At 56.7% G+C, this 26,395-nt stretch overlaps 1 protein-coding gene across 2 annotated transcripts in view; it reads right to left on the minus strand.

The window, feature by feature from the left end:
* Positions 1-342: 342 nt before the first annotated feature.
* COL3A1 (collagen type III alpha 1 chain) overlaps positions 343-26,395 on the minus strand; it is a 34,887-nt gene continuing 8,834 nt past the window's right edge. Inside the window, exons 2-51 of one of the 2 annotated variants that reach the window (XM_084892409.1) lie at positions 25,897-26,099; positions 25,576-25,626; positions 25,025-25,138; positions 24,669-24,749; positions 23,761-23,814; positions 23,262-23,315; positions 22,364-22,417; positions 21,677-21,730; positions 21,462-21,515; positions 20,809-20,862; positions 20,347-20,391; positions 20,163-20,216; positions 19,458-19,502; positions 18,986-19,039; positions 18,032-18,130; positions 17,364-17,408; positions 17,138-17,236; positions 16,895-16,948; positions 16,676-16,783; positions 16,507-16,560; positions 15,694-15,792; positions 15,383-15,436; positions 15,164-15,262; positions 14,683-14,736; positions 14,544-14,597; positions 14,190-14,243; positions 13,575-13,628; positions 13,211-13,255; positions 12,544-12,642; positions 12,348-12,455; positions 12,060-12,113; positions 11,231-11,284; positions 11,092-11,145; positions 10,110-10,163; positions 8,900-9,007; positions 8,467-8,520; positions 7,929-7,982; positions 7,602-7,763; positions 7,410-7,517; positions 6,405-6,512; positions 5,754-5,807; positions 5,563-5,670; positions 5,062-5,115; positions 4,596-4,703; positions 4,262-4,315; positions 4,066-4,173; positions 3,501-3,795; positions 2,530-2,717; positions 1,557-1,799; positions 343-774 (exon numbers count right to left, since the gene is read on the minus strand). In XM_084892409.1, coding sequence (XP_084748535.1) covers positions 628-774; positions 1,557-1,799; positions 2,530-2,717; positions 3,501-3,795; positions 4,066-4,173; positions 4,262-4,315; positions 4,596-4,703; positions 5,062-5,115; positions 5,563-5,670; positions 5,754-5,807; positions 6,405-6,512; positions 7,410-7,517; positions 7,602-7,763; positions 7,929-7,982; positions 8,467-8,520; positions 8,900-9,007; positions 10,110-10,163; positions 11,092-11,145; positions 11,231-11,284; positions 12,060-12,113; positions 12,348-12,455; positions 12,544-12,642; positions 13,211-13,255; positions 13,575-13,628; positions 14,190-14,243; positions 14,544-14,597; positions 14,683-14,736; positions 15,164-15,262; positions 15,383-15,436; positions 15,694-15,792; positions 16,507-16,560; positions 16,676-16,783; positions 16,895-16,948; positions 17,138-17,236; positions 17,364-17,408; positions 18,032-18,130; positions 18,986-19,039; positions 19,458-19,502; positions 20,163-20,216; positions 20,347-20,391; positions 20,809-20,862; positions 21,462-21,515; positions 21,677-21,730; positions 22,364-22,417; positions 23,262-23,315; positions 23,761-23,814; positions 24,669-24,749; positions 25,025-25,138; positions 25,576-25,626; positions 25,897-26,099 — 4,319 coding nt within the window. In that variant the 3' untranslated portion in view covers positions 343-627. Of the gene's footprint in view, positions 775-1,556; positions 1,800-2,177; positions 2,308-2,470; positions 2,718-3,500; positions 3,796-4,065; positions 4,174-4,261; positions 4,316-4,595; positions 4,704-5,061; positions 5,116-5,562; positions 5,671-5,753; positions 5,808-6,404; positions 6,513-7,409; positions 7,518-7,601; positions 7,764-7,928; positions 7,983-8,466; positions 8,521-8,899; positions 9,008-10,109; positions 10,164-11,091; positions 11,146-11,230; positions 11,285-12,059; positions 12,114-12,347; positions 12,456-12,543; positions 12,643-13,210; positions 13,256-13,574; positions 13,629-14,189; positions 14,244-14,543; positions 14,598-14,682; positions 14,737-15,163; positions 15,263-15,382; positions 15,437-15,693; positions 15,793-16,506; positions 16,561-16,675; positions 16,784-16,894; positions 16,949-17,137; positions 17,237-17,363; positions 17,409-18,031; positions 18,131-18,985; positions 19,040-19,457; positions 19,503-20,162; positions 20,217-20,346; positions 20,392-20,808; positions 20,863-21,461; positions 21,516-21,676; positions 21,731-22,363; positions 22,418-23,261; positions 23,316-23,760; positions 23,815-24,668; positions 24,750-25,024; positions 25,139-25,575; positions 25,627-25,896; positions 26,100-26,395 lie in introns of those variants that run through there. The other variant, XM_084892410.1, reaches the window with a different exon arrangement.

Below are 26,395 nucleotides of genomic sequence, written 5' to 3' on the forward strand. Positions count from 1 at the left end.
GACAAGGGAGGAGGAAAGCACCTTTAAAAGCAGTTGATGGCCAAGATTAAAATAATGGTGAATCTTAAAAAAAAATTTTTTTTTTCTAATTCTTGCACTACACTCTACGTTTTTAAAAAACAAATACTTTAGAAAATAAATCAATGTCATTCATAACGTATGCATTTTTTCCCCCATCTTTTGGGACTGAGAGAATTCATGTGTGTTTCTGACCAGGCTGAGGTAGTTGAAACAGGGGGGTCCTTTCAATTGTCTGAGTATTTCAGAAGGAAAGGTTGTGCTTGAGTGGTAGGCATAGTCGCTGCTCTGCTCATGGGTTGGATTCAAAGAAGTAACTCAGTGTGATTGTATGAGTGTTGAAGTTTATTTATTATAGCACCATTGAGACATTTTGAAATTGAAATTTTTAAAAAAATAGAACAAAAGGCATTTGAACTGTATTTGGTGAAACAGAAAAAACAAAACAAAACAAAAAAAACTATCCTTCTTTGTCAAATTAGACTTTTTCCAAAAACGCTGGAAATAAATAACTGGAATTTGGTTGGCCACTTGCACTGGTGGACAAGGTTAGAACCAGAGGAACACATACGGACTGTGAGGTTTTTGGCTGGGACTTTAGAGTTTGGCTTATAAAAAGCACACGGGGCCAATGTCCACACCGAATTCCTGGTCGGGACCGCCGATGTCATAGGGCGCGAAGTCCACGATGGGCAGTCTCACCGCCTTGCGCGTCCGATATTCGAAGACCGTTTTGCCCCACTCGCCAGTGTGTTTCTGGAAAAAGAGCAAACCCAGGTAAGTGACCATGACGCCACAGTTCCACTCCGGTGCCGCTTCCCGGGGGCCTGCTCAGACCTGCCTCACTAGGCGATTTCATTGTGTGAACAGCATGGAGCGCATCGAGCGAACCTTGAGGGCTAGCTGCTCGCCCTTCCCACCGAGACCGGAGGGTCTACCAGCGGTCGGCAAACTCATCAGTCCTCAGAGCCAAATACCGACAGGACAACGATGGACATTTCTTTTGAGAGCCACATTTTTAAAACTTAAATTCTTCTAATGCCACTTCAAAACAGACTCGCCCAGGCCGTGGTATTCTGTGGAAGAGCCACATTCAAGGGGCCAAAGAGCCACATGTGGCTCACGAGCCGAGGTTTGCCGACCATGGGTCTAGCCCGTGGCTCCCAGGCTGCAAGCCTGCACTGTGTGCCACTGTCCAAAACAACATGAGATGAAACCAAGCACAGGAGGAAATGATGCCGCTTTCTCTGTCAGGCAGAGTGTGTGGGGACCAGAGGACCTGGTACCATTTACTTTATGATTTAAGTTTCAATGCCTCCATTTCAACTGCTTTTTACTTAGTGGTCGAGAAAAACATACTCATTTTTCTGGTATTGAACGCTTCCTGCAGCGACTCAGTAGAGTCTATGTAATTAGCCCCAACCGCCTTCCTTCACTGGCTCGCCCTCGTTATTTTTATGATTTTCCTGGACCGTTAGTGACCTCCACCAGAGATGCTGAGTCAGGGTGACCCGGCTGAAGAGAAGGCGGTGACCTACCGTGCAGCCGTCCTCCAGGACGGTGTACGTGAACTTGCTGTTGCCCTCGGCCTTGAACTCGCCTTCGTTGGACCCCATGAGCCTCAGGGCCTTCTTCACGTTGCCGCTGGCGTGGTCCATGTACGCGATGCTGTTCTTGCAGTGGTACGTGACGTTCTGGGCGGCCCGGCTGGAGAGCAGGCGCAGGAAGGCCAGCTGCACGTCCAGGACGTCCTCAGGGAGCTCGGGGTTGCCGTAGCTGAACTGCAGGGGGAGCACCGCCAACAGGTCAAACACTGTGGGTGCCACGGAGGGACTCACGCGTGCCCTTTGGTTACTGTGATGTAGGTGGTTCACTCATTAAGACTGAGTTTTTGTCCGAGGAGAGAGGACATACCGTAGTACATGAGTTTCAGGTGTACACCATAGGGATTCTACATGTATATGCCTTACAGTGTGGTCACCCAGATAGGGATAACCATCTTCACCACGTGAACATGTGTCTATGACATGCACAACATGACATGTTAGCGTAGAAAACGTCTGGAGAGTTAAAAGGTGGTGGCACACTTCCTGCTAGCTCCGCTCTTAGGAGGGGAGTCGCACAGGTGTTAGGAGTGGTCACCTGGATACGTAACGTTGGTTGGGCTCTTCTGGTTAGTAACCAACCTTGCTTGTGGGAGCCAATAGCAGGAGCCAAGCAGGCAGGCAGGAGGGTGACTGAGGGTAAGGTGGCGGGAGGGGGACTGAGGGTAAGATGGTGGGAGGCTGACTGAGGGTAAGTGAGGCGGGGAGGCTGACTGAGGGTAAGTGAGGCCGGGAGGGTGACTGAGGGTAAGATGGCAGGAGGCTGACTGAGGGTTAGTGAGGCCGGGAGGGTGACTGAGGGTAAGATGGCGGGAGGCTGACTGAGGGTAAGATGGCAGGAGGGTGACTGAGGGTAAGATGGCAGGAGGGGGACTGAGGGTAAGTGAGGCCGGGAGGGCCCTCTCACCTGGAAGCCGCCGTCCATGGTCTCCCCGAACCAGACGTGCTTCTTCTCAGCGCCAGAGTCCGTCCACCAGCGCTTGCGGGGCACGCTGCTCGGGCTGGCGCTGATGCACGTCTCGCCCGTCTCCATGTTGCAGAAGACTTTGATGGCGTCCAACTTGCAGCCTTGGTTAGGGTCAACCCAGTACTCTCCTGGCAGGACCACAAAGCACAACGGAGGGGTCACAAAACCCAGTCCCGAGACGCAGGCCAGAGCGGCCTGTGTGTTTGCGGGGAAGACAGTCAGAAGGCTGACTGCTGATGCACTGGGTTTAGGTACTTGCATCTCACAGTCTAGTGTAATGGAAGCTCCCGTCTGATCCAGATTGATGCCGTGAGTTACACCTAACGTCCCCACGGCTGACTGTCCTCTACGCTAAGCACTCTCCTGAAGGACTCCAAGGCAGTGTTCACTGCCAAGGTGCTTAAGAGCTTGAAATAAGGGAGCTTTTCAGAAAGAATTAACCCAACATGCGCAACATCCTACACCACCGCAATCTGAAATTCCATGTGCTACTCTGGAATTTTTCATTTGGATTTTTTTAATCTGGAAAAAATAATCTGATTACAAAAGGTAAATTGTATTATTTCAATAATTAGATTGCAAACTTTGTCTGCATCACATCACATGGATTTGATGCTCAGAACCCACTGATAAACATCCCTTTATCACTCACACCAGCTGGTGCTGCTATGCAGAAATACACCAAGCCCTGACTTTATTATAATTTCCGCAGAACCGTCTTTGAAGCGTCCCACTCTGGGGCGCTTTGAAGTAGTTCAGGTCACACTAAGCTCCTGTTCTCTTCTCAGGGTGCCAAGCAGTTTCCCTTCTGCTCCCGCCTTGAAGCCCCATGTCTGCTCTAGGAGGGCAGCCCACACTGCACGCTCCTCTCCCCTGAACCCCCTGCCTCCCGGCCCAGGCGCCCCGCCTACCGCTCTGCAGCTCCGGGTGGCAGAACTTCAGGTCTCGGCAGTTCCGGGCCGGGTTCTTGCGAGACCCGTCGGGGCTGATGAGGTTTTCCACCTGCCCGCTCACCGCCTTGAGGGAAGTCATGATCTCCTCCGCGCTGATTTTGAAATCCTGGGGCTCGTCTCCATAATAGGGGGCAAACCCAGCCTTCTCCGCGCCGCCGCCGCCGCCCGAGATGGCAATGCCCCCTCCGCAGCAGGGGCCGGGCTGGCCGGGGGGCCCGGGGGGGCCCGGCTGGCCGGGGTGGCCCGGGGAGCCCTGGGGAGGAGAAGGTCCATCACGGGGGTGCACTGCTGTCTCCGTGCGGAGACGGGTGACGGCCCAGGGAGAGGTATAAAGACCGCGGATGCCCTGAGACGTCGTCATATTTCACCAAAGGCGATGTGATAAAAGGATAACAAACATAGCGGTTCTGAGTCTTTTCCCAGGGACCGTGTTGAACTCACTCTGGTTTCAGAATATGGCAAAGAGTGTCCGGGAATGTGAAGGTGAGAGAAGTCGAGCTTGTGCGTCTAAGGGATGTCTCACCTCGGACCCTCTTTCACCTCTGTTCCCTCGAGGCCCCGGCGGTCCGATGGGACCTGGGTGTCCGCTGGTGCCGTCTTTGCCGGGGGGCCCACTAGGTCCGACAGGTCCCTGAAACAGGATCCTGGTGTCACGGAGGGCCTTCCTTCGGTGCGGACATGGCGTCAGCACGGGCTTCCCTCCTCCCTGCGGTACTTACCCTGGGCCCGGCGGGTCCTGGGCTCCCGACTGCCCCCTGGTGACCGGCAGGGCCCTGCGGGGAGAGGCGGGCAGAGGAGTGAGGACTTTGAAGGGTTAGGAAACAGCACATTCCAGGTCAGAGCGGGGAAGACGGGATCGTGATAAAACCTAATTTCCTTTTCTTCCGTCTCCCCACCGCCTCCTGCCAGTGCTATGCCATTTCAAATCCGTTCTTGAACCCATTTCCCAGCTCCCTGGCGTGTCCTTCCAGAAACGAGCATTTTCTCTCTCAGCGGAGAGCGTGCCGGGCCCGTTACAGCGCGATGAGGGCTTTCCGGCCGAGCCGCACTCACCGGGGAGCCGGGCGCGCCGGGGTTCCCGGGGAAGCCGCGGTGGCCTTTGATGCCGTTGGAGCCGCGCTCGCCGGTCTCGCCTTTGTCCCCGCGGGGGCCTTGGGGACCCTGTGCGGAAACACGACAGTCACGGCCGCGTCCTCACACACTCGCCGGGAAAACACAATAGGATGCATGCCGATGCCATTCTCCCACATCGGCCCTCTCTGAGACATCCCATCCCCGCACACAGGGGATTCCGGACTGATAATTGCATGGAGCCCCAATACTTGATGTGTATGTCCTAGGCCCCCAGGAACGTTGGGGCCCTGAGTTGCTTTCTGCATCACTGAGGGAAAGTTGAACCTCTGATCCACAGTTCTGTGTTTTGTCATCCCCTCCTTACCGCTCCCCCCCCCCCCCCCCCCCCGGAACATGCCGGAGAGAGGGACTCCGGACAGAACAGTTAGGAAAGAGCGGGACTCACAGCGGGGCCGCGGATGCCAGCGGGACCGGGGGCGCCAGTGGGGCCGGCAGGGCCCTAGGATAAAGCAAACACAGAGACACACGGGGTCACTCACTTGGCGGCGCAGTTTTGTTTGATTCAGAAGTCGATCTCATTGGGAAGGAATAACTGTGCTTACTGAGTGAAACTTAGTGTCATCCCCCCTCACTGCCCTCTCCCTGTTGGTGTCTTTACCAGGGAGTCTGAACAGACAGGCTGAGCGCGTCCTGCTAACCAGCCTTCCCGTCCCCTGGTGAGTGGACACGCGGCCTGGTCAGCACCGTTTGGAATGTTAGTCGTGAACTGGTCTTTGGGTACCGCCAGGGACTTCCCGGGCGGCCCAGGGAATGACCAGCGTGAACACTGCCCAGTGAAGGCTAGTCCATCTTTTCGGTTGGCAGATGTGACGCTCTGTCCGCTGCCTGCTGACTCTTTGTGGAGGAGGACGGACAGGAGAGAGAGATGGTGGGGACCGGCACTCACCGTTTCTCCTCTGTCCCCACTCTTCCCTGCGGGACCCACGGGGCCGGGCGGGCCGGGATGTCCAGGGGAGCCAGGGGCGCCAGGAGAGCCGCTTTCACCACGATCTCCCTGCGGGCAAAGTCCAGATCAGAGCCAGTGTGACGGCAGCCAGTGTTCTAATGCACGTGCTGCTGTCCGTGCGTTGGCCATACCTTGGTGCCGGGGGTTCCATCGCGGCCGGGGAGCCCATCGGACCCAGGGTTTCCCTGGGAAAGAGAAAAAGGAAACGGAGAAGTGAGATCCACCTCTTCGGAACCCCCCAGCGCCACTGCCGCCATGGCCTTCAGGGGAGCACTGTCCCCGGAGCGGAGAGAGAAGAACTCGGTGGATATCGCAGTGGCTGGCCCTGCCCGGCGGGCATGCCGAAGGGCAGAGTGCCCGTGGCAGTAAGTTCCGGGGTGAGACAGGGAGACGCGACGAGGGAGAAAATGCCCAGTAGGAGCCCTTCAGGGAGAGAGGACAAAGAGAGGCGGGACCAGGAGTGCTGTAAGCGGATCACAGAAATCCACAACGACAGGCACAGCCCATCGCGGTACCAGGGAGCACACTCCGCCAGAAGGAATGTGGTCGCGTGTCTCCTGCCCCAGCTCCGTTCTCTCTTTACCCAGAGCTCCTAGCCTCCCCGGATGGCCACTCATTGAGCCGTCTCCAGGAACACGGACAGGGGGGCGGTTCTAAGCTGTGATGGGAAGGCTGTCTGTGCTGGGAGAAGGAGGTGGGCGCGGCCTGCGGGCCCCGAAGGTGAGGGTGCCTCTCGTTAACTAAGTCAGCCCCCGCTGGGCTGTCCCTGGACCCGCACTCACGTCCCGTCCGGGCTCGCCGGCCGTCCCCGCCAGGCCAGGCAGGCCCTGGGGCCCCGGCGGGCCGCGCTCTCCGTTGTGGCCGCTGGGGCCGGGTTTCCCCGCTTCACCCTGTGGGACACAGACAGGCGTTCTGTAAACCCCAGGACTGAGCGGTGAGAAGTTTGAATCAACACCTGCGGAACTGGCTCCTAGCCCATCGCCACCGCGGGGAACAGCTTGGGAGAAGCAAGCTTCCGGCGTTTCCGAACTTGTCCCGGGACTGGGGACCCGGCGGCCGCGTCAGACACGGCGTCAGACGCAGCGTCCGTCCCAACGGGAGATGGAGTCACGGGCGAGGCCGTTATGAGAAAACCGAAAGGATGAGCCGCCATGAGGCTCTGGGCTACGGCGACCATGACAATGAAGTGACCTTGGACATCAGCTCCACCTACAGCACACACACCTACTACCTTTGTTCCTGTACGTGGGACACATTCAAGTGTGTCACACTATTACGTGACCTTTCCGTGGAAAGAGGTGCTCGAGGAACCGAAATATGAGCCTTCGTAAAACAGAACCGTAGGGCCCCGTCTGCTAAAGAGATACTGAAGACGCTCGCCACCAGGACATAGAAATCTTGTTAGGGAAAGCACGTCCCGGGTGCAGAGCGAACCGAGGTGATGAGTGACTGCTGCCCTCAAAGGCTTCCGTGGGGCCGCACGCTGACATGGTTCCCCTTCAGACTCCCGGCCAGCCAGCTGGAGGACGCTCCCAATCCCCCAGAGGCAGCTGAGGTGTAGGAGATGCCTTGTTCCGGGACCTCCCTCTGTGCGCATGCCCCGGCTGGCCGGTGATGGGCCTCGCCTTTCCTCTGGAGCCTTCAGCACCATGCATGCTCCCCCAGTGCGGAAAGATCGAACACTGTCATCTGTTCCAGGAGCACCTGGCATTCCGTCCTGGCTGCGGCTCAGCGGCCCCCCACGCCCCCGGAACAGCAGGGGGCAGCGATGCGGAGAGGGCACTCACCTTCACGCCTTGCGGGCCAGGACTGCCCCGGGCGCCGGGCATGCCCGGGGGCCCCGCCAGCCCCCGCGCCCCGGTGATGCCTGCGAGGCCGAGCGGGCCTGGGGCTCCCTGCGGGCAGACAGAGAGCTCAGCGCCCGTCCGGGGGGCGTTCCCGGGGGGTCGGGGATGGGGACGGGCGGGGTCGCTGCTCACCGGAGGGCCCTGGGAGCCGGGGGACCCCTTCTCGCCGGGCGGGCCCGCGTCGCCCTTGGGGCCGGAGATGCCGGGGCTGCCCGGGCTGCCGTTGCTGCCCGGGGGGCCCGGGGGGCCGTCCTTGCCCGGAGCACCGCTGGCGCCCGGGGGGCCGGGGTTACCCTGCAGACAGGTGCACCGATGGAGCGTGTCAGAGGGAGAACACTGCAGTCTCCCTCTTCCACCTGCACCCAGTGCCTCTCTGGGGGGCGTATACAGCCCCGGGGCGGGGGCGTCCCAGCGGGGCGGGTTCTCTCTGGGGGGCGGGGAGGAGAGGGGGGTGCTTACGTTGTTGCCGGGAGGGCCAGGGAGACCTCGGCCGCCGGGGAAGCCCGCTGCGCCCTGCGGAGGGCAGACAGGTGGTGATTCAAGTGGAACCAACAGCTGAGCACACACACACACACACACAAACCACACACAGACACACACTCACACACACACACTCACACACACACACTCACACACCACACACACTCACACACCACACACAGACACACACCACACACACACACACACACACACACCACACACACACACACTCACACACACTCACACTCACATACCACACACACACCACACACACACACACACACACACACACACACTCACACACACACACACACTCACACACACACACACACTCACACACACACACACTCACACACACACCACACACACGAAGGACAAGCATGCAGGGGCCCGCCTTCTGTGAGTCGCTGTGGTCTGTTCTCCCCGGGGATCCCATGCGCCTCCCGTGGGGCCGCGCCCACGGCTCTCACCTCCCGGGGGCCCAGTGCTCTCACAGACCCGGCCCCGGGGCACTTACCGGGCCGCCAGGACTGCCGCGCTCGCCTTTGACCCCTGCGGGGCCCGGGGGACCCTGTGGAGGGAGGCCAGAATGACGCACAGGAAGAGACCCCATCACGTGGGGCGAAGCGTGAGGCCGCTGCCGACCAGTAACTAACTCCGTGTGGTCGCGGTTTTGCTATTTACACACACGTCCCATCATGCCGCCCTGCCCCGAGGCTCACCCCGCGCTCTGTGATTCCATCTCAGTAAAACCCGGAGCCTGATAGAAGCAAGAGCCCTCCCCAAACCACAGAGCGAGCTCCCCGAAGCGCTGCCGAGGGGACGAGGACCGCCGGGCCAAGGGTCCACTCAGAGCCAAGTGGCTATGGAGACGGCACCTGTCACAGGACGAGCGGCAGGCGGGCAGAGTGAGCCCCGCCAGGAGCTGCGGGGAAGGTGGGAAGACTTACCGCAGGCCCGGAGCCCCCGGGGGGCCCTGCGACCCCGGGGGGCCCGCTCTCGCCCCTCTCGCCGGGAGGGCCTCTCTCCCCTTTGCCTCCGGGCTCGCCATTCTGTCCCTGCAGCCAGAAACACAGAGTGAGCCAGCTAGCACTGCTCCCGGTGAGAGCAGAACCAGCCCTGTGAGACCAGCACCAGCCCTGTGAGACCAGCACCAGCCCGGTGAGACCAGCACCAGCCCGGTGAGACCAGCACCAGCCCGGTGAGACCAGCACCAGCCCGGTGAGTGCAGAACCAGCCCGGTGAGACCAGCACCAGCCCAGTGAGACCAGCACCAGCCCGGTGAGTGCAGAACCAGCCCGGTGAGAGCAGCACCAGCCCGGTGAGAGCAGAACCAGCCCTGTGAGACCAGCACCAGCCCGGTGAGAGCAGAACCAGCCCTGTGAGACCAGCACCAGCCCGGTGAGACCAGCACCAGCCCGGTGAGACCAGCACCAGCCCGGTGAAACCAGCACCAGCCCGGTGAGAGCAGAACCAGCCCGGGGAGGTGACGGGAGACCAGGGCAGACGGTCCTGGAGGAGCCTCATGCTCCTGGTAGAGGACTGCACCCAGACAGCATGAAGACACACTGTGTCCCTCGGGCGACAGTCTCCCCGGAGCCGTGTGCGGGTGGCAGGGGGCCCAGAGCGGGTCTGAGGAAGGTGGGCTCAGAGCTCATTTTCGGGGTTCCATCCTCCAAGGAAGGACTTGCCCGTGTCAGAGTGCTGGGAGGCAGGGCACCTGGCCCTCACTGGCTGGCACGAAGCGGGGCGGGATTCCAGCCTCGTCTTTAAAGAGCGAGGAGAGAGAGCCCGTGGGAAGGAGAGGAGCTACAGGAAGCTGACCGGACAGGGAGGGAGCGGCTGAAGCAGGGCTGTATCCAGACTCAACTTAAACGTCTGCCATGTCTCAGCTAGATGGGGCTCCGGGCTGGGTGACATGCGTGTGTTTTTCAGGTACAGTGTACATGTAATGTCACTCCTATCGGTGTCCGGTGTGGGCACAGCCGTTAGACAGCGAGGTCCTTTATGGAGCGCCTCCCCGCTGTGGCCAGTGCCCCCGGCACCGTACACGTCACACCACATCGGCGACTCTCCCCCACCCCGGGGCGGCACTCAGGTGCCGGGGGCCATGCCGGGACCCCCGATGTGTGGCTCTCGGTCCCTGACGTTCATACTTACGGGGGCGCCAGGGAAGCCTGCGGGGCCGGGGGGTCCGCCTTCGCCTCTCTCGCCCTGAAGGGAGAGGATCCGTATGAGTTCCGGGAAGACAGCCTCCCCCAGGGACCTCGCACCCGCCTCCCCATCACCATCACCTCATCTCTCCTTAAGGAGGACGTGTGCACAGGTAACTAACGGTTTAATTTCTTCTTTTGTAAAAAATGTATTTTATTGATTTTTTAATTTAATTTAATTTATTTTTTTACAGAGGGGAAGGAAGAGGGATATAGAATTAGAAACATCGGTGGGAGAGAAACATCGATCAGCTGCCTCCTGCACACCCCCTACTGGGTATGTGCCCCTACTGGGTACATGTCCTTGACTGGAATCGAACCTGGGACCCTTGAGAGTCCTCAGGCTGATGCTCTATCCACTGAGAAAAACCGATTAGGGCTAACGTTGTAATTTCTGAACAAAATTACTTGCGAACAGCACCCAAACCACCGATTCCTTCTGCCTCTGCCTGGGATAGTATTCGCAAAAGTCACAACGTGAGAATTCTGGTGTTCTGAACGCACCTAATTGTGTAACTCTAAGGAATGTAAGGATGTGTGCACACGGTCAGTGGGTTGAAAGTCGATCAGTCAGCAATAATGGAAAACCTTTACTCTCTATCTCCTGAGTCCTGCACCCCGGAGGCAGAGAACCTCAGATCTAGACGGAGCCCCGGGCTCCGATTCTGGCGGTTAGGAAACGCTCATGTACCAAGGAATATTACTTGTGCAATTTTTATATCTCCCCCAGATCACTGAGTAAAGAAGGCAGGATGTGGCACTGTCCTCGGTGAGCTCTGGGTTGGAGAACTTGAACTTTTCTTGCATGTGGTGTGATGCCTACAGCCTGCCCCCCACCGTGAGCCGCGGGCTCCTAGGGAGAGCTGCGAACGGCCAGCAGCTGTTGCGTGTGTGGGTCAAGAGGGTGCTGAGGTGTCCGCCACACTTACGGGGCTTCCGCGAGGACCAGCTATGCCCGCAGGCCCGGGGGCACCGCCTTCGCCCTGGAGAAAGAGAAAAGAAGCACGATGTTCCCCTCATCCCAACAGCTAAGGGGTGTTGTTGTCTCTAAGTCGTGTGAAGCGTTACCTTCTCTCCAGGCTGACCGGAGGGGCCGGGGGGGCCGATGGGACCAGCAGGGCCCTGAGGAAAACAGAAACATTTTTAATTTTGAAGCACGAAGCGCCAGCTTCCTGCGAGTCGCACAGAGAACATGTAGGCATGTCATTCAGCGAACAAACTATGATTTCTTTTGTTGCTGGAACGTATTCTCCTCCAGGTGCAAGGACCTCAGAGCTTAGTGAGTGTGAGATTCTAAGGAACAGCTCCAAAGGGCTACAAGATTCAGGAGAAGTTTATTGACTTATTTTTCTTTTTGTTGCAGAGGGTAAATGAGGTGATATAAAAGCTTGTAGTCATAACCTAAAAATTAAAATGCATGGCCTCATTCCACTGCTTAACAATTCAAAGTGTATCATCATGTGTTCAAATGGACATTTTCAAATATTGAAATGTTACTTATTTATGTAAATAAAATATTAGTTGTTTTTTTTTTAAATTAGATGATGTCTAACCCATCTAGTCTGTCAAATGGGACATCTTTATGAATTTTTAAGGCAACAATAGTAACTATATCTATGTAATGACGTAGATTTCATGTTTATTTAGCATGCTTATTACGTAACTATGACTAAATTTGGGAACTTTCCATTCTCAGGTCATAGTGGAATTGTCGGGTAGTGAGATAAAGAAATCGAAAGTTTTAACTGTCACATCCTTTGGGTCTTCTGAGTGCCCAGAAGGTAGCAGAGTCTGATCTAACTTACCGTGAGCTGTCTGGGGAGCAGACAGAAGCTGAGGTGAGGGAACTACTGTCTATCAAACACGGACAGGCCACTTCTCCCCCACACACACTCACCCGGGAACCGTCCTTGCCAGGAGCCCCATCCGCACCGGCGGTGCCCGGTTCTCCCTGCCAAACAAAGGCCAGTGTCAGCGCTCGGAAGTGTCCTCGGTGGGAGCCTGCCCCAGAGGAGCCCCCTGCAAGGCTTCCTGGGTAAACACCGGGGGTTCTGGTGACAGCCAGACTTCACGCACTGTGCGAGGGTAACGTGGAAATGGAAAATAGATGGCTTCCCAGCAGCCGTGTTTCCCCGGGACCCACACACCTGTGTTGTTCCATAATTAACAAAAGGTGAGCCCGTACCTTGTCACCCTTGGGGCCGGCGCCTCCAGGGCCTCCTCTTTCTCCGGGCATCCCTTGTATTCCAGGGGTACCAGCCGCACCGGGGGGCCCGGGGGGGCCGGCGGGGCCCTGACATTCGAGGAGAAAAGGGGAGTCGTGAGGAGGAGACGCCGTGGGTGGCGTCAGGTCCGCGTGGCCCGGGTGCTGGGGCACTCACCTTGCCTCCTTCGGGGCCCGGGGGCCCCGCTCCGCCTCTCGGTCCCATGGGCCCGGCCGCTCCGGGCGGCCCACGCTCGCCGGGGGCTCCGGAATCGCCCTGCCATGGGAAAACGTGACCTCCCGTTAGGAGGCCCCGGGCCAGAGGCTGCCCCGCGCCCTCCGCTGCAGTGCTGCCACGCAGCCCGCAGGCTCTCACGCCTGCATTTTTGACCAACTGGGGAATGTTTATAGAAGACCTTTCTCCCCTGAGTGGGAACGGAAGTCTCCGAGGTGGCCTCAGCCAGGCGACCTTGACACCTGGCCTGATGAAAAGGAGTCTGATCGTGTTATTCAAAGAGCAAACGTTGCCAGTCCCCCTGCCGAGGCAGCTCTTTCTGGAGACTCCAGGCAGGGGAAGCGCTCTCCTTTGAGATGGCAGCCCCAGGGGATTCTGGCTGTGGACTAGGCGGGCCCCAGGGGATTCTGGCTGTGGACTAGGCCGGAGGACGTGGCCTTCCAGACGCGGCCAGTGTAAGCCCAATGTCAGAGCTGCCCTGGGTGTGTCCCCCACACGCTCACAACGCGGTGCTCTTCCAGAGCTTCTGGCGGCAGCGTTCTGGGCCGAGGCCCCGGGCCCGCCGCCCGGTAACGGGCCCACAGGAGCAGAGAGCGGCGGGGAGACTCACCTTGCCTCCTGGAGTTCCGGGGGTGCCGGCCTCGCCCTTCGGGCCCTAGGAGACAGACAGGCTAGAATGAGGCTCTGTCAGAGCGGGTGGTGGGATAGAAGCGAGGCCCACATCTGCCTCGTCTGCAGACGGCACAGCTGCCACGCCCAGGAAGGCACCCTTCCTTAGTGCCTTCCGTTCCATGCTCAAGCGCAAGCAGTGTCACAGCTGCGATAGAATGGCTCTCCTCTGTTCTGCTAATGACTAGCTCAGAACCACACGTGAAAGCGTAGGCCACATGCGTGAGGAGAGGCGAGGCCGAATCAGCCGTCAGCGGGGAGAGGTGCTCCTTGGTTCAGGGTTCGGGGGGACTACGGCCACTCACCGCCTCGCCGGGTTTGCCGTTCTCGCCGGGAGGCCCGCCGGGGCCGGGGATGCCCTGGGAGGAAGCGGATTGGGTGTCAGACTCCGAACGCTGCCCGCACAAGGCTCTCGCTCGGATGTTTCCGGTGAGCGTGAACCTTTGCGTTCACCGGTCTTCATCGAGGCAAAACTATCCCGGCTCTCAGCATGCAGCGAGAGGCGGGATTCCCCGTTACAGACCAGTGCTCACCGCGCCCGAGTCTTTTTGTTTAAAGAATTAGAGGGGGATGGTCATAAAACGAATGATGGTCGTGGTGAGTGGACTCGGCTACATTAATTAAGTTCTAATAGAAGTATACACATCCACAGTTATGTGAACTCACTTATGCTAGCATGATTCATCTAAAAACCTTTGCATTAGTAATACTCATTCTGCACTAGACACAGAAACTGTTGGCATGTTGCCTGTCTCTTCACATTGTCTATCATTGTCTTTCAAGGTAGAAGACTAGAGACCTGCACGTTTTAAGCTCAAGAAAAATTATGATCTATTCGTGTCACAAGAAAAATAACAACAACAGCTCCAGAGGACTTGACTGGAAGCAGGTGTCCGGTGACGGGTTAAATCAGTTCTCACCTGCAGTCCTTGCGGTCCAGGGGGTCCTGCGTCTCCTTTGTCACCACTCGGCCCCTAGGGGAGAAGGATGGATGAGACCCCCCGCGGGAAGACACCATTCCTACTACACACACCATCCCCTTTGGAGGCTGGGGCCTCGTTTGGCAGGAGCCGTGGGGGAGGCGGGAAGACTCTGGCCTCTGGAGGTGATGCAAGGGGCCTTGCGGTGCACCCTCCTCAGGGCCAGCAGCCGCCGCCAGCTGAACCGGCAGCATAGGGATCGCCGGGGAGCTAGGAGGACCCAGTGCCGGAGCTGTGCCCAAGTCTTTCCCCCGCCCTCGCCACCCCACATCTGCAGGCTGGGGGTACACCTGCCTGCGGTCCAGGGGGGCCCGGAGATCCAGATTCACCGTTCTTCCCAGCAGGACCCTGAAAACAGAAGTCAGGGCAGCCATGGATCGGAGGTAAGAGCCTGCAGGGCAGGGGTGGGGCGCAGGGGGCGGGAGCTACGTACCGGGGGGCCAGGACCTCCAGGGCCGCCTCGCTCTCCGTTTTTGCCAGGAGCACCCTAAAGAAATGGCCGGCGTTTACCAGTTCGGAAGAGGAAATAGCTCATCATATTGTTCCCTCAGAGTGTGACCTGCCTCTTACACCCCCCCCCCTTACACACATACATTCACACACACATAGTCACATGCATTCACACACACATATTCACACACACACAGTCACACGCACCCACATATTCTCACACACACGCACGCACGCACACACACACACACACACACACACACACGCACACGCACAAACCAAAACTCCTTTCTGTGACTAGGTTTCCACTCCGTCCCCAGAAGTTGACCAAAACGACACTTTCGCTCCCTCCTCCCAGGCACTCTGCTTCTCAGTGTTGTTCTGTGCTCCTGGCCGTCCCTGCTCCCGCGCGGGGGGCACGGCCCCGGGCGGACAGTCGGGGGGGGGGGGGCGGGCAGACTCACGTCGTTTCCTTTGGGGCCAGGGAAGCCCATGACGCCGGGCTGACCGCGCGGGCCAGGGGGGCCCTGGTTGCCGGGGCGGCCGCTCTCCCCTTGCGGGCCCTGTGGGAAGAGGCGCGTTAGTCAGGAAGGCTCAGGCCGGCGTGACGGCACCCACAGCTCCCGCAGCCCGGCCACAGGCCCGGGGCCCCGCCCTGGGCCCCGCGGCGCAGCGGTACCTACCGGAGGCCCCGGCTTCCCGTCGCTGCCTGGTCCTCCGGGGCTGCCGGGCACGCCCTGGGTGGAGAGGCAGGAGGCGCGTTAACACGGCTCAGACACAGGCCCCCTGACCCTGCGGCCGCCCCACGCGGTCGGGCGGCCGCGCAGTGGGTGGTTTCTGCCAGGCCGGTGTTTGGTGGGGTGTCTGTTGTGTCCGCTCTGTCATCTGGACTAGCTAGGGTTCCTTGCGCCTGCTGTTGTTTTGGGGGAGCCTGGAGAATAAGGGGGACCCCCCTCGTGTGCATTTTCCTTGGCGAACAGGGTGTCCTGCTTACCCTCAATCCCGGGCCTCCGGGCACGCCGTCTCGGCCGGCTTCTCCAGGGGCTCCTCGGGGGCCTGCGGGGCCCGGCCCGCCTCGCTCCCCGGCGGGACCCTGCGGGGCGGAACGGGCGAGCAGGTGAGAAAGAGCCACGTCCGCCTGACCGGGGCCATGCTCAGTGACAACTAGACAACTCCATTGTCCTTTTCCTTTCCAACCCTCCCCGGAGGGCATGTTTTTACTGATTTTTAGAGAGAGGGGAGGGGGAGAGAGAGACACAGATAGAGAGAGAAACAGATGGATTGCTTCCCTTATGTGTCCAGACCGAGGACCAAACCCACAGCCTCCTCCCCCTGAGCCGCCTGACCGGGGCCCTCCGGTCCTGTAGGGAGAGCGCCCGCTGCTGACCGCTCAGCGCAGCATCCCCGCTGACCCCGCTCGGCTTCCACACTGGACACGTCCCAGGCAGCGTGGATGCATAGCACGTGCCTCAAATCAGCACTTAGTGGACTTAGCCTTATACATCTGTGCATGTGAAAGTCAGCGATCTTCGCTGGTATGAGGTCACATTGTCTGGCACGTTAACGTTTTCAAAGAACTTCTAAGCGCTTAGTTTGTCTTATTCTTGCGCTGTGGCTGAGTGCGCTGCTCGCACTCACAGGCCAGGCCAGGGGCCCTCGTGACGGAGGGCCTTGTGTGGGCCGCGGAGGGGAAAGAAATGAAACCCCGTGACATTTCTGTCAGGTGCCTAGGCGCTCGTTAGCGGGGGCTGTCGGCACTGGGGCCCCGGTGCAGGCCCCGCAGGCGGAGACCGGGAACAGCTCCCACCTTTTCTCCGGGGAGGCCGCTGGGTCCGGCAGCTCCTGGGAATCCGGGCAGGCCCTGGGGACGGGGCGAGAATGTCAGTGCGAAGCAGAGGGCGTCCGAGCGGCGCAGAGACGTCCCCGCTGTGACAGCGGGGGGCGGGGGCGCCCCCAGGAGGGCCCCGGAGACACACCCTCTCGCCGGCGGTTCCTGGGAGGCCGTTGGAGCCGGGCTCGCCGGGAGAACCGTCCTTGCCGTCTTCGCCCTTCGTGCCTGGGATCCCGGGGGCGCCAGCTTCCCCCTGAGGAGGGACGCCCGAGCGGGCGGTGTCAGACGGAGCCCGCGGCCCGTCCACTCCCGCCCGCCGGCCCTGTCTTCCAAAGGAGGGCCGTGTCTGGGGGGCGGTACTTACGCGCTCCCCGCGTGGTCCGGGGTCCCCCTTGTTTCCGTTCTTACCGGGTTCGCCCTAAGGGAACAACGTCTGGGTTTAAGAATGGGGGGGGTAGACTAAGGAGATCACCCCCAGGAGCATTCAATGATGAAAGGCGGGGAAGCAGCCCGAACGCAGCAGCAGAATAAAAAGGCTGCGTCCGCTTTGTGGTGAGGATACAGGCCCCCCCCGCCCCCCCCCAGGCCCCAAAGGGAGGGAACTTACGGCAGCGCCTCGCTGGCCAGGAGCACCATTGGTCCCGGGCGGGCCGGGCGGGCCCCGGGCTCCGGACAGGCCCGGAGCGCCAGGAATGCCAGCGGGACCCTAGGAACAGCCGAGGAGACTCGTCTCAGTCACGCTTGAACTTGCTCCCCTGAGTGGCTCAGGCAAACGTCACAGATGGCTTGTCATGCAGCACAGTGTGTGGGGGAGGGGGAGAGGGGCACCTTACCATTTCACCTTTGCCGCCGGGACTCCCATTGCTCCCAGCGGGGCCCTGGAGGGGGGTGTGTGTTAGTGACCGTGCACTGGTGCGGGCACGGAGGCGCTGAGCACGGTGTGCAGGCCGAGCTGCCGGCGGGGGCTGTGCTTTGCAGAGATTGGCGATACCTCCGGGTCTAGCCCCGCACACAGAAGGCCGGCTAGCTGCCCGCCCCCCGGATGTTCCCCATAACTAAATCAACATGGAATAGGTTCGGGCTGCTTTCTCCTCCGAATCTCTTATCAGCGATGCGGCTGGGGTGGAGGCTTTGGGGTGTCAGAAAACCAGCTTCCGATTCACCGAGTCAGATAAACATCCAGTTCCTCCGCGCTAGAAGAGTGTGACCCTCACACCCCATGTCAGCGCCAACCAAATCGCAATCTTCACAGCAGACTTAGGGCCTAAGCAAGACCCTCCCCCCCACCCCCCCGCCCCCCAGTAATGCCCGGGGCGGCAGCGCTGGGCACGCACTAGCGGGCGGGGAGCACCCGCCCCCGCCCAGGTCCGGAGCACCCGCCCCCGCCCGGGCCCGGAGCACCCGCCCCCGCCCAGGTCCGGAGCACCCGCCCCCGCCCAGGCCCGGAGCACCCGCCCCCGCCCAGGCCCCGAGCACCCGCCCCTGCCCAGGCTGCACGCACCGGCGGGCCTGGAGCACCAGCGTGTCCCTGAGGTCCGGGCTCTCCTCTCTGTCCCGGGGAGCCGTTGGAGCCAGGAGAGCCTGAGGGTCCAACTTCGCCCTGAGGGAGAGCCCACGGGTCAGCTCCGGCCCCGTCCCACGGCCCAGCTGTTCCTTCCCACCCCCCTCGCCCCTCTCCGGGCCCAGGCCAGCGGGAGGACGGAAGGACGGCTGCATAGCTCTCCCCAATCCTCCTCAGAGGCCGGGAAGGTGGGACTGTGCGTGTGACTGCCATCGCTGTGTCCCGGAGGGCGGCCAGGGAGAGGGGTGACCTGGGCAGGTCTGAGGGGGGCGGCGGGGAGAGGGGTGGCCGGGGCAGGGTCTGAGGGGGGCGGCGGGGAGAGGGGTGGCCTGGGCAGGTCTGAGGGGGGCAGCGGGAAGAGGGGTGGCCTGGGCAGGGTCTGAGGGGGGCGGTAGGGAGAGGGGTGGCCTGGGCAGGGTCTGAGGGGGGCGGCGGGGAGAGGGGTGGCCAGGGCAGGGTCTGAGGGGGGCAGCGGGGAGAGGGGTGGCCTGGGCAGGGTCTGAGGGGGGCAGTGGGGAGAGGGGTGGCCTGGGCAGGGTCTGAGGGGGGCAGCGGGGAGAGGGGTGGCCGGGGCAGGGTCTGAGGGGGGCGGCGGGGAGAGGGGTGGCCTGGGCAGGGTCTGAGGGTGGAGGAGCATGGGGTAAGACATGGGATCAGAAGCGGGAAAGGGACTCGGGCACAGGGTGAGGACGGAGAGCAGGCTTGGAGGAAGTGCTGTGAGCTGGACATGTGAAAGGTGTGCGTAACAAGTAGTAGAACCCCGAGATTTAGAAAGGAGGAGGGCCGTGGCTGGCTCGGATAGGAGCTGTCTGTTGGGCCGGTTACAAGGAAGAAATCTCTCAGGACGCAGCGCCAGGCCCTCGGGCGGTGCCGCCTGGCGGGGAGAGGCCTTACCTTAGCACCAGGGGAGCCGGGGAAGCCTGCGGTTCCGGGGGGGCCGGGCGGGCCCTGCAACGAGAGCGCCGTTTCAGAACGTGGGGCCAGGTGAAGCGGGCAGTTTGGGTCCTTCCCCGCCCCCGCTTCTGATTCCTGCCCCAAGTTCTGGGGCTTCCTGTGGGGTACCTAGCCCTGAGCACTCGTTTAGGAAGCAGAAGTCACATTCGGATCCGTCTATTGGCCGTACCCAGCACTGACTGTTAGCTGGCACGGGGAGCACTGCCCTGAGGGCCACGCATAACGGGGGCATCGGGATGAGTGAGCCTGGCACTACTCGGCGCACTGCTCCTCGGTGCGACGTCCTGGTTCAGTGTCCGTTTGGGTCGGTGTTTACGGAATGCTGGGTTTGGCCCTACAGTCCCTGTGGCTCCCACCCCCACAGCCTCACTCCCTCTCCGCCCCGGACACGTCCCGCCGGACAGCTACTCACTGGTTGTCCGTCGCTGCCCCGAGCACCATCGTTGCCTCGAGCCCCCTGGAAAGAGAAGTTTGTCTGAGTGCCTTCTGATCCTGCACGACTGGTGACGAGTGACACTTAGATCAGAATTCTGACTCCACTGAGTTAGCTTTTCCTTAAGCACATGAACACCTACTGACTGGTTTTATATATATATAGATAGATAGAGAGAGAGAGAGCGCAATGATCTAGTGTAGAATGATTGGGGTGTGCGTTTTACAATCTGAATGTGAATGAATGGCTTTGATAACAGATGCAAAGTTAACAGTTAAAGAACAGCCTCAGCAGGAGCAATCACTAAGAAACACTCGTTTCCCTGCAGTCACGGCTCAGGTGTTATGGGGCGACTGAGTGCAGGTGTCACAGCTGAGCCCTGGCTGAGCCCCTGAGTCCCTGTGGCTCCGGGTGCGAGAGAGAGAGAGAGAGAGAGAGAGAGAGAGAGAGAGAGAGAGAGAGAGAAAGGGAGAGAGGGAGAGGAAGAGAGAAAAAGAGAGAGAGGGAGAGAGAGGGAGAGAGGGAGAGAGAGAGAGAGAGGGAGAGAGAGGGAAGGAGACAGAAGGAGAGAGAGAGGGAGAGAGGGAGAGAGAGGGAGGGAGAGAGAGAGAGGGAGAGAGAGAGAGGGAGAGAGAGGGAGAGAGGGAGAGCGAAGGAGGGAGAGAGCTGGGCGAAGGTACTCACAGCGGCTCCAGGGAGTCCCGGCCGGCCTCGTTCCCCAGGAGAGCCTCGGGGGCCCTGCGGGGGGACGTGGAAAGGACGGTCACACGTTGAACTTGACCATGAGAAAGCAGGGGTGGAGGGAGCAAGGCAGGGCTGCGTTAGACGGAGGTTCACGGGAGACCGAGAAGCGGAGAGAGAGGCTTACCATGGGGCCGGGGGCTCCGTTTTCCCCGGGAAGGCCGTTTTCACCCTGGGAACACACAACATACAACATGTTACCATCCGTGCAGCAGGAAGGAGGGGCTCAGTTCTTAAAACATGGCATTTTGTGAAAAACATTAGGGAACCCAAGGGAAAAGCATACATGTTGACCATTTCAAGTTTCTGTAACCTTTCTCTGCAGAAACACCTCTCTCTGTGCTGTAAGAATACGTGGGTTTCCTAGAAGTAACTCTGGTTTCCTCAGGGATTCCCCTCAGTTCTAATCCCGGCGCCAAGGCGTCCTCTCCGGAAGCTTCAATGGGGCTGCTCGGTTCCTCACGGGGACGCAGCTCTCACAATGCAGAACGCGGGGGATTTCGGAAAAGGCTCCCCCGGGAGAGATCCTGAGCGTAGCCGTACGGCGCCCGGGAGTCTGCTCGTGGACGTGAGCTTGGCTGTGACTCACCTTCAGTCCAGGAGCACCAGTTTCACCCTTTTCCCCGTTCCGTCCATCGAAGCCCTAGGAAACGGACAAGAAGAGTCAGCGTGTTAGAATCTGCTCACCATGCCGAAATCTTGAAAACTACATTGATTTTTGATGGCTAGTGTTCCACCTACCAATATGTTCAACATTGACTCAAATAATTTAGAACTGTCTTGAAATATTGAAAACATTTGATGTTGATTTTACAGCAGAAAAAGACCTGAACTACTGAGGAAGTATAATTGAGTCCGATTTAGAAGCTGCCTTAACTTTAGAGCAGCAAATACCTGTTTCAGAGATGTGAGTTATAGTAAGTTGGTAGATTTTTGGCGCAGTTGGTTAAACCTAATATTTTGCACAACATTAACTTGCTTAATTCTATCTGAAAGTCAATAAATATACATAACTACTATAATATAGTTTATGTTTTTTGACAGTTGGGTTAAGGAAACTAAATTATTCTTTCCCAAGTCTTAAATTTACTTAAATGCACTTAAATGTAGCTTCACTACTTTGTATAAATAACTGGTTTGCTGTTAGAGTCAGCAGTTTGGGGCGTGTAGGCAGTGATACTGGTTTGGGAAGTAACACCGACCAGGGAAGCAGCTCGTAGTCAGTTCGGAGACTCTACTCACTCTGTGTCCTTTCATCCCAGGGAATCCAGGCATGCCGGCGGGGCCCTTCATGCCCTGAAAAGGAGAGGGGAGAGACTTTAACGGGTCTTCAGGGAGAAGCATGTCCAGCAGGGAAATGCCCTCTGTGGTTCAGGTCAGTCCATGCAATCAGGTAACAGCTGTGGAGTGAGGAGCCTGCGGTGGCCCCGGTGCACTCGGGGCTGCTGGTGACTTACCGGGGGGCCAGGCAGTCCTCGCTCTCCGGTCCGTCCGGGTCTTCCAGATTCCCCCTGGGGAGAGGAGGGCACCGTGTGAGTGACAGATACACTGTAGGCAACTAACACACTGGCCCATTTGCATTTTTCCCACCAAGCACGCATGGCGATGCTCGTGTAAACCCATGACGCTGAGTCAGCTTTCCCAGCAGAAGGGGTGGGGAGGGCCCCTCCCACCTCAGTGTGAACATAGGAGCGAGGCAGGCGTCTCTCACACTGACGGTGTGACCGGCTCCCAGCCCACCGGGGAGAACTCGCGGTGGAAATTACATGGGAAGGGAAGACTAGCATGATATTAACGGAGCTCATAAGTTTAGATATTCATAAAGTACTGGTAGAGAAGAAACTTCTCTCCTCCCACTAAGTGACAGTCACTGAGTGAGTCTTCGTGATGGGTTTGGGGTGCTGCTGTTTAGAATTTAACAAGCTGCATATGCAGTTATGCAGATACGATTGGCCTCAGATAGTCAAAGATCAATATGAGCTAAAATGTCATTAAGATGATTTTTTTGAGTAAGGTTTTTCTCTCTGAAATTGTGGCATATGGTGCGTGCTACTTAGAATGTTCCGAGATGAACTTTGCTGTCTCTCTAGTCTGAGTTATTTTGTGTCGTTATTGAAATGACCATTCAGGCCTTGGAAACTTACATCTTTTCCCGCGGGACCAGCCGGACCGATAGCACCAGGAGGTCCCGGAGGGCCCTAAAAAGAAGGGGATTAAAAGTAAGTAAATCCGTAGATTTTTCTCTTAGTCAATTAATTATTACATATTGTGTGCATCAGTGGAAGAAACCTCCTTTATGAAAATACTTTCAGAATTTTTTTTTCAAGAAAAAAACACATGGAGTTAATATTGTACCTATATTTTATTCAGTTTTCACTGTTCAACTTATTTTGAAAAATTAACAGTTTTTAATGTTGACTTTATTGCAGGAGCCTCTTCCCCCACCCCCAGCCCCCTTTGTTAAATTTACTTTTTATGAAAATTTAAAATATCACGCATCTATATTTTATATCACACATGCATATTTACACATTTTGATATAATTTTCCATTTTTGAGATGCTGAATTTTAAATATGTAGGTATTTCAAAATACTTTGAAATATTAAAATAACTTCACCTTACTTATTTACACAGCATGTTTTCCCAGAGAACCCTATTAGATTATGTTCATTTCTACTAAATTAAGTTTTACAAATCATAGAGCAGAAGAGTAGATATGAAGGCGAACTGAGTGGCTGTAGGAAGATTAAATCTATGTTTAAGAGATGGAAGATTTGTATCCGAACTAGTAAGTGGATTATTGTAATTTCTAATTAGCCAGAGAACTCCTAGAGTACACAGTGCCTCTCAGATATTTAAACCATTAAAAGGGTCCAAAAGGCCTGTGAAACCCATTCAACCATCATAAAAACACCATTTATTATTGTAAGTTGAAAGCATAAACTTAGTCTATACTGTGTGGGAACCCATGGTTCAGTTTTAGAAAATGAAGGTGGTTTCTATGCAGAGTTTTCAGTTTATTAAATGTGATCGTTACTCACCGAAGGACCAGCTTGCCCAGGCTCACCAGGGGGGCCTTGGTATCCCGGAGAACCCTAGGGGTGGAATATGGGTAAATATTTTCTAGAGTAACAATCTTCACCGGATTCACTTACATTGAAGACAGAATGTGATCGGGGTTTTTAAGTGAGGTCAGCAAATTTCATTCCAGTTTATAAAGATGGAAGCCAAGAACGTTCAGATCAGAATCAACTTAATTGATTCCATTTCATCTACTTAATCCCACTGAAGCCGAATTGTTTCAAACTTGAGTCATATGACATGCACGTTAAACATGTGGTCTAATTTGACAAAGTTCTGATTGCTAAGAGTTGTTTGTGGGAAGGAATTGGACATCTTTGCAGGAATGATAGATTCTTGGTTGCAACTTCTCTCCTGCAGTGGAACTACGCATGCTGTCATGGCAGAATGATGGCAGGGTCTGTGTTACCATGACTTACAAACATGCATGAAGAGAAGCACCACTCTGGCCATACTTACAGGGGAGCCGGGATGACCAGATGCACCAGGGGGACCGGGAGGGCCTGGGGGACCCTGGAATGCAATTTAAAGAATAAGTACAAAATAACTGCATCTGAAAAACGCTTTACTTAAGCATCAAAGAGACGCCATTGCACAGGAATAACCATGTCTTTAAAAATGTGAACAATTACTACGTAATAGCTACTCATGTAACAACTATTCATGGATAGGCTTAATTTTATTATATTTACAATGAAGATATTACAAAAAAATGTCACTCTAAATGAAATTGCCACCAAATCAACAACAATTATTGATAAATATTATAATTTGTTGGCCTGAAACTCCCCAAAGAGGATTTAAAATCCGGAAAAACGCAGCGAAATGCTATGAAAATCCATTTACATTGAAAGAAACCCTTTGGGTACAAGGTGAGGAGCCTATCATTATGGTAGATGAACTTAAAGACTGGATGAATCCTGTAAATATTTGTATTTGATTCCAGGACATGAGTTGAGACAGATTGGGCTATTCGACATCCATCACTCAACATGTCATATGGAATGTAGCATTTAATTAATGAAAAGAAAACAAAAGAAGCTTCTGGGAAACTTAGATGAGAGAGAGGAAAAGTGGCAGTGGCCATTTGGTTAGAATGAGGAATATACGAGTGTGAGTCCGGAGCATGAAAGCCGGGGGGCCCGGTGGAAGTGGCTCTATGAGACAGAAACGAGTGGCCAAACGGGCAGAAACGAGAGGGCCAGGAAAAAGAGAGCTAGGATAGAGGCTGGTGATTACCCATCCTTCAGAAGGAACAGGCTACTGTACACAATGACGCCGTGATACCGTATCACCGGGAGAACCACCACCCAAGATTCCCCAGAGGCCAGAAGGTGCTCTACAAGCCGAGAAGGCCCGGTACGTACAGCTGGCCCGGGGTAGCCTGCGAGACCCGCTCCTCCGACTCCGGACTTGACGTCGTAGGACTCGAACTGGGGAGAGTAGTTCTGCAGCAAAAGGACCAGACAGAGACCGTCATTTTGGTGTACGGATCGCGGTTCTTTTCAAAGGCATTTAGAAGCAGCGCATGCAACACCCGCTATCCACGGAGAGGACCGCCCCGCGTGCCAGAGGATGCGGTATGTTCTGCTTCATTGTCTTGCTGAGCTTTTTATTCTACAGAGAGAGTTGCTTTCTAATCCTTGAACTAGCTGCATGCAGTGGCAATCCCACATAGCCTGCTCCTCTGTGCTCTTTCCGAAGCATTTCTCCGTGACATTACCTGGCCAACAGAGGGGCACGATTCACAGATTCCGGGGGCGCCGGGGGAACCGGGGGTGCCTGGCTGCCCGGGGAGACCAGGATCGCCATTCCTCCCAGGGATACCCGGAGGGCCCTACAACCAATCAGATGAAAACGAATGAAACAGTGAAAAGTCCTAACGACTCAGATCATTGTCAAGTAGTAGCTTCTCTGCTTTATAAATTGAGGAATCAATCTAAGTAATACATTTTCTTGGGAAAATATACCTTTGAAACGAAATCCTTTGAATAATTCCAGCGCCATTTATGCTGTTGTATATGACCTGCGCTTTACTGTGGAAACTGTCCGTGGGAGTGAGGACGCTACCTAAAGTTTGGGAAGCTCCTTCCTCAAGGACGATCAAGGAGTCTCAGTTTGAGGTATTTTGTGTCGTTATTGAAATACGCGCCACGAAATAGATGTATAAGTGGTGGAAGTTCAATTATACAAAGGCTATTAGATTTTCTTTTTTATTTTTAAAGCCAACCACTCCAGGAGCTAATGCTATTCCACTGAAGGGTGTGTACTTACGGGATCTCCCTTCGGGCCTTGAGGTCCATGGCCGTTCGGAGGGCGCGTGGGCTAAGAAACGGAGAAGATACAGATGAAAAGACGGAGGAGCAGCTTTCCCAGGAATCTGTCCCAGTGTGCACACCTGATTCTGATCCCAAACCACACCCGCCTCTGGCTTTAGACCAGAGCGTCCACCTTTCACGTGTGATGCTAACCGGATTGTTGGACAGACTCCTTTTCACGTCTGGGGACATAGTTACTAGCCGCATGCTTACATACAAACCAGGGGCAGGGATGTGCTCACATACAAACCCGGGGGCGGGCTGTGCTCCCACTCACCGAGGTGGGAGGCTGGGGGCACACGGCGCAGCACTCTCCGAACGGGATCTCGGGGTTGGGGCAGTCCAGCTCCTGGTCGTCACAGATTATGTCGTCGCAGAGAACAGATCCCGCGTCGCACACGCAGATCTGGCATGGCTCTGGCTTCCAGACATCTCTGTCCGCGTAGGACTGGCCGAGATGGGAGCACCCTCCATCAAGAACTGGAAGACAGGTCAGACGGGGTGACGTTAGCTCATGTTTTGCCAAAATGTGATTTTCCCCTATAATGCCACCGCTGTCTCCAATAGCCAAAGCAGAGCTGGTTTGAAGCAAATAATTTATCCATTTCATTAAGTGCATCTTCTTATGAGCTTGCTTATGGGAAAAAAAAAAATCACAAAACCCACAAATCTAGGTACCAAGGAGATGCTGTTTTTCCTGCCCGATTTGCTAAGCTGTAAGGGATTGCGTGAAAGACCAAACCAGTTTGTGAACCTCACATTGGCACAGCAAAGCA

This window comes from Pipistrellus hanaki, assembly GCF_964339955.1.
Source record: "Pipistrellus hanaki genome assembly, chromosome: 8".
NCBI classification, from domain to species: domain Eukaryota; kingdom Metazoa; phylum Chordata; class Mammalia; order Chiroptera; family Vespertilionidae; genus Pipistrellus; species Pipistrellus hanaki.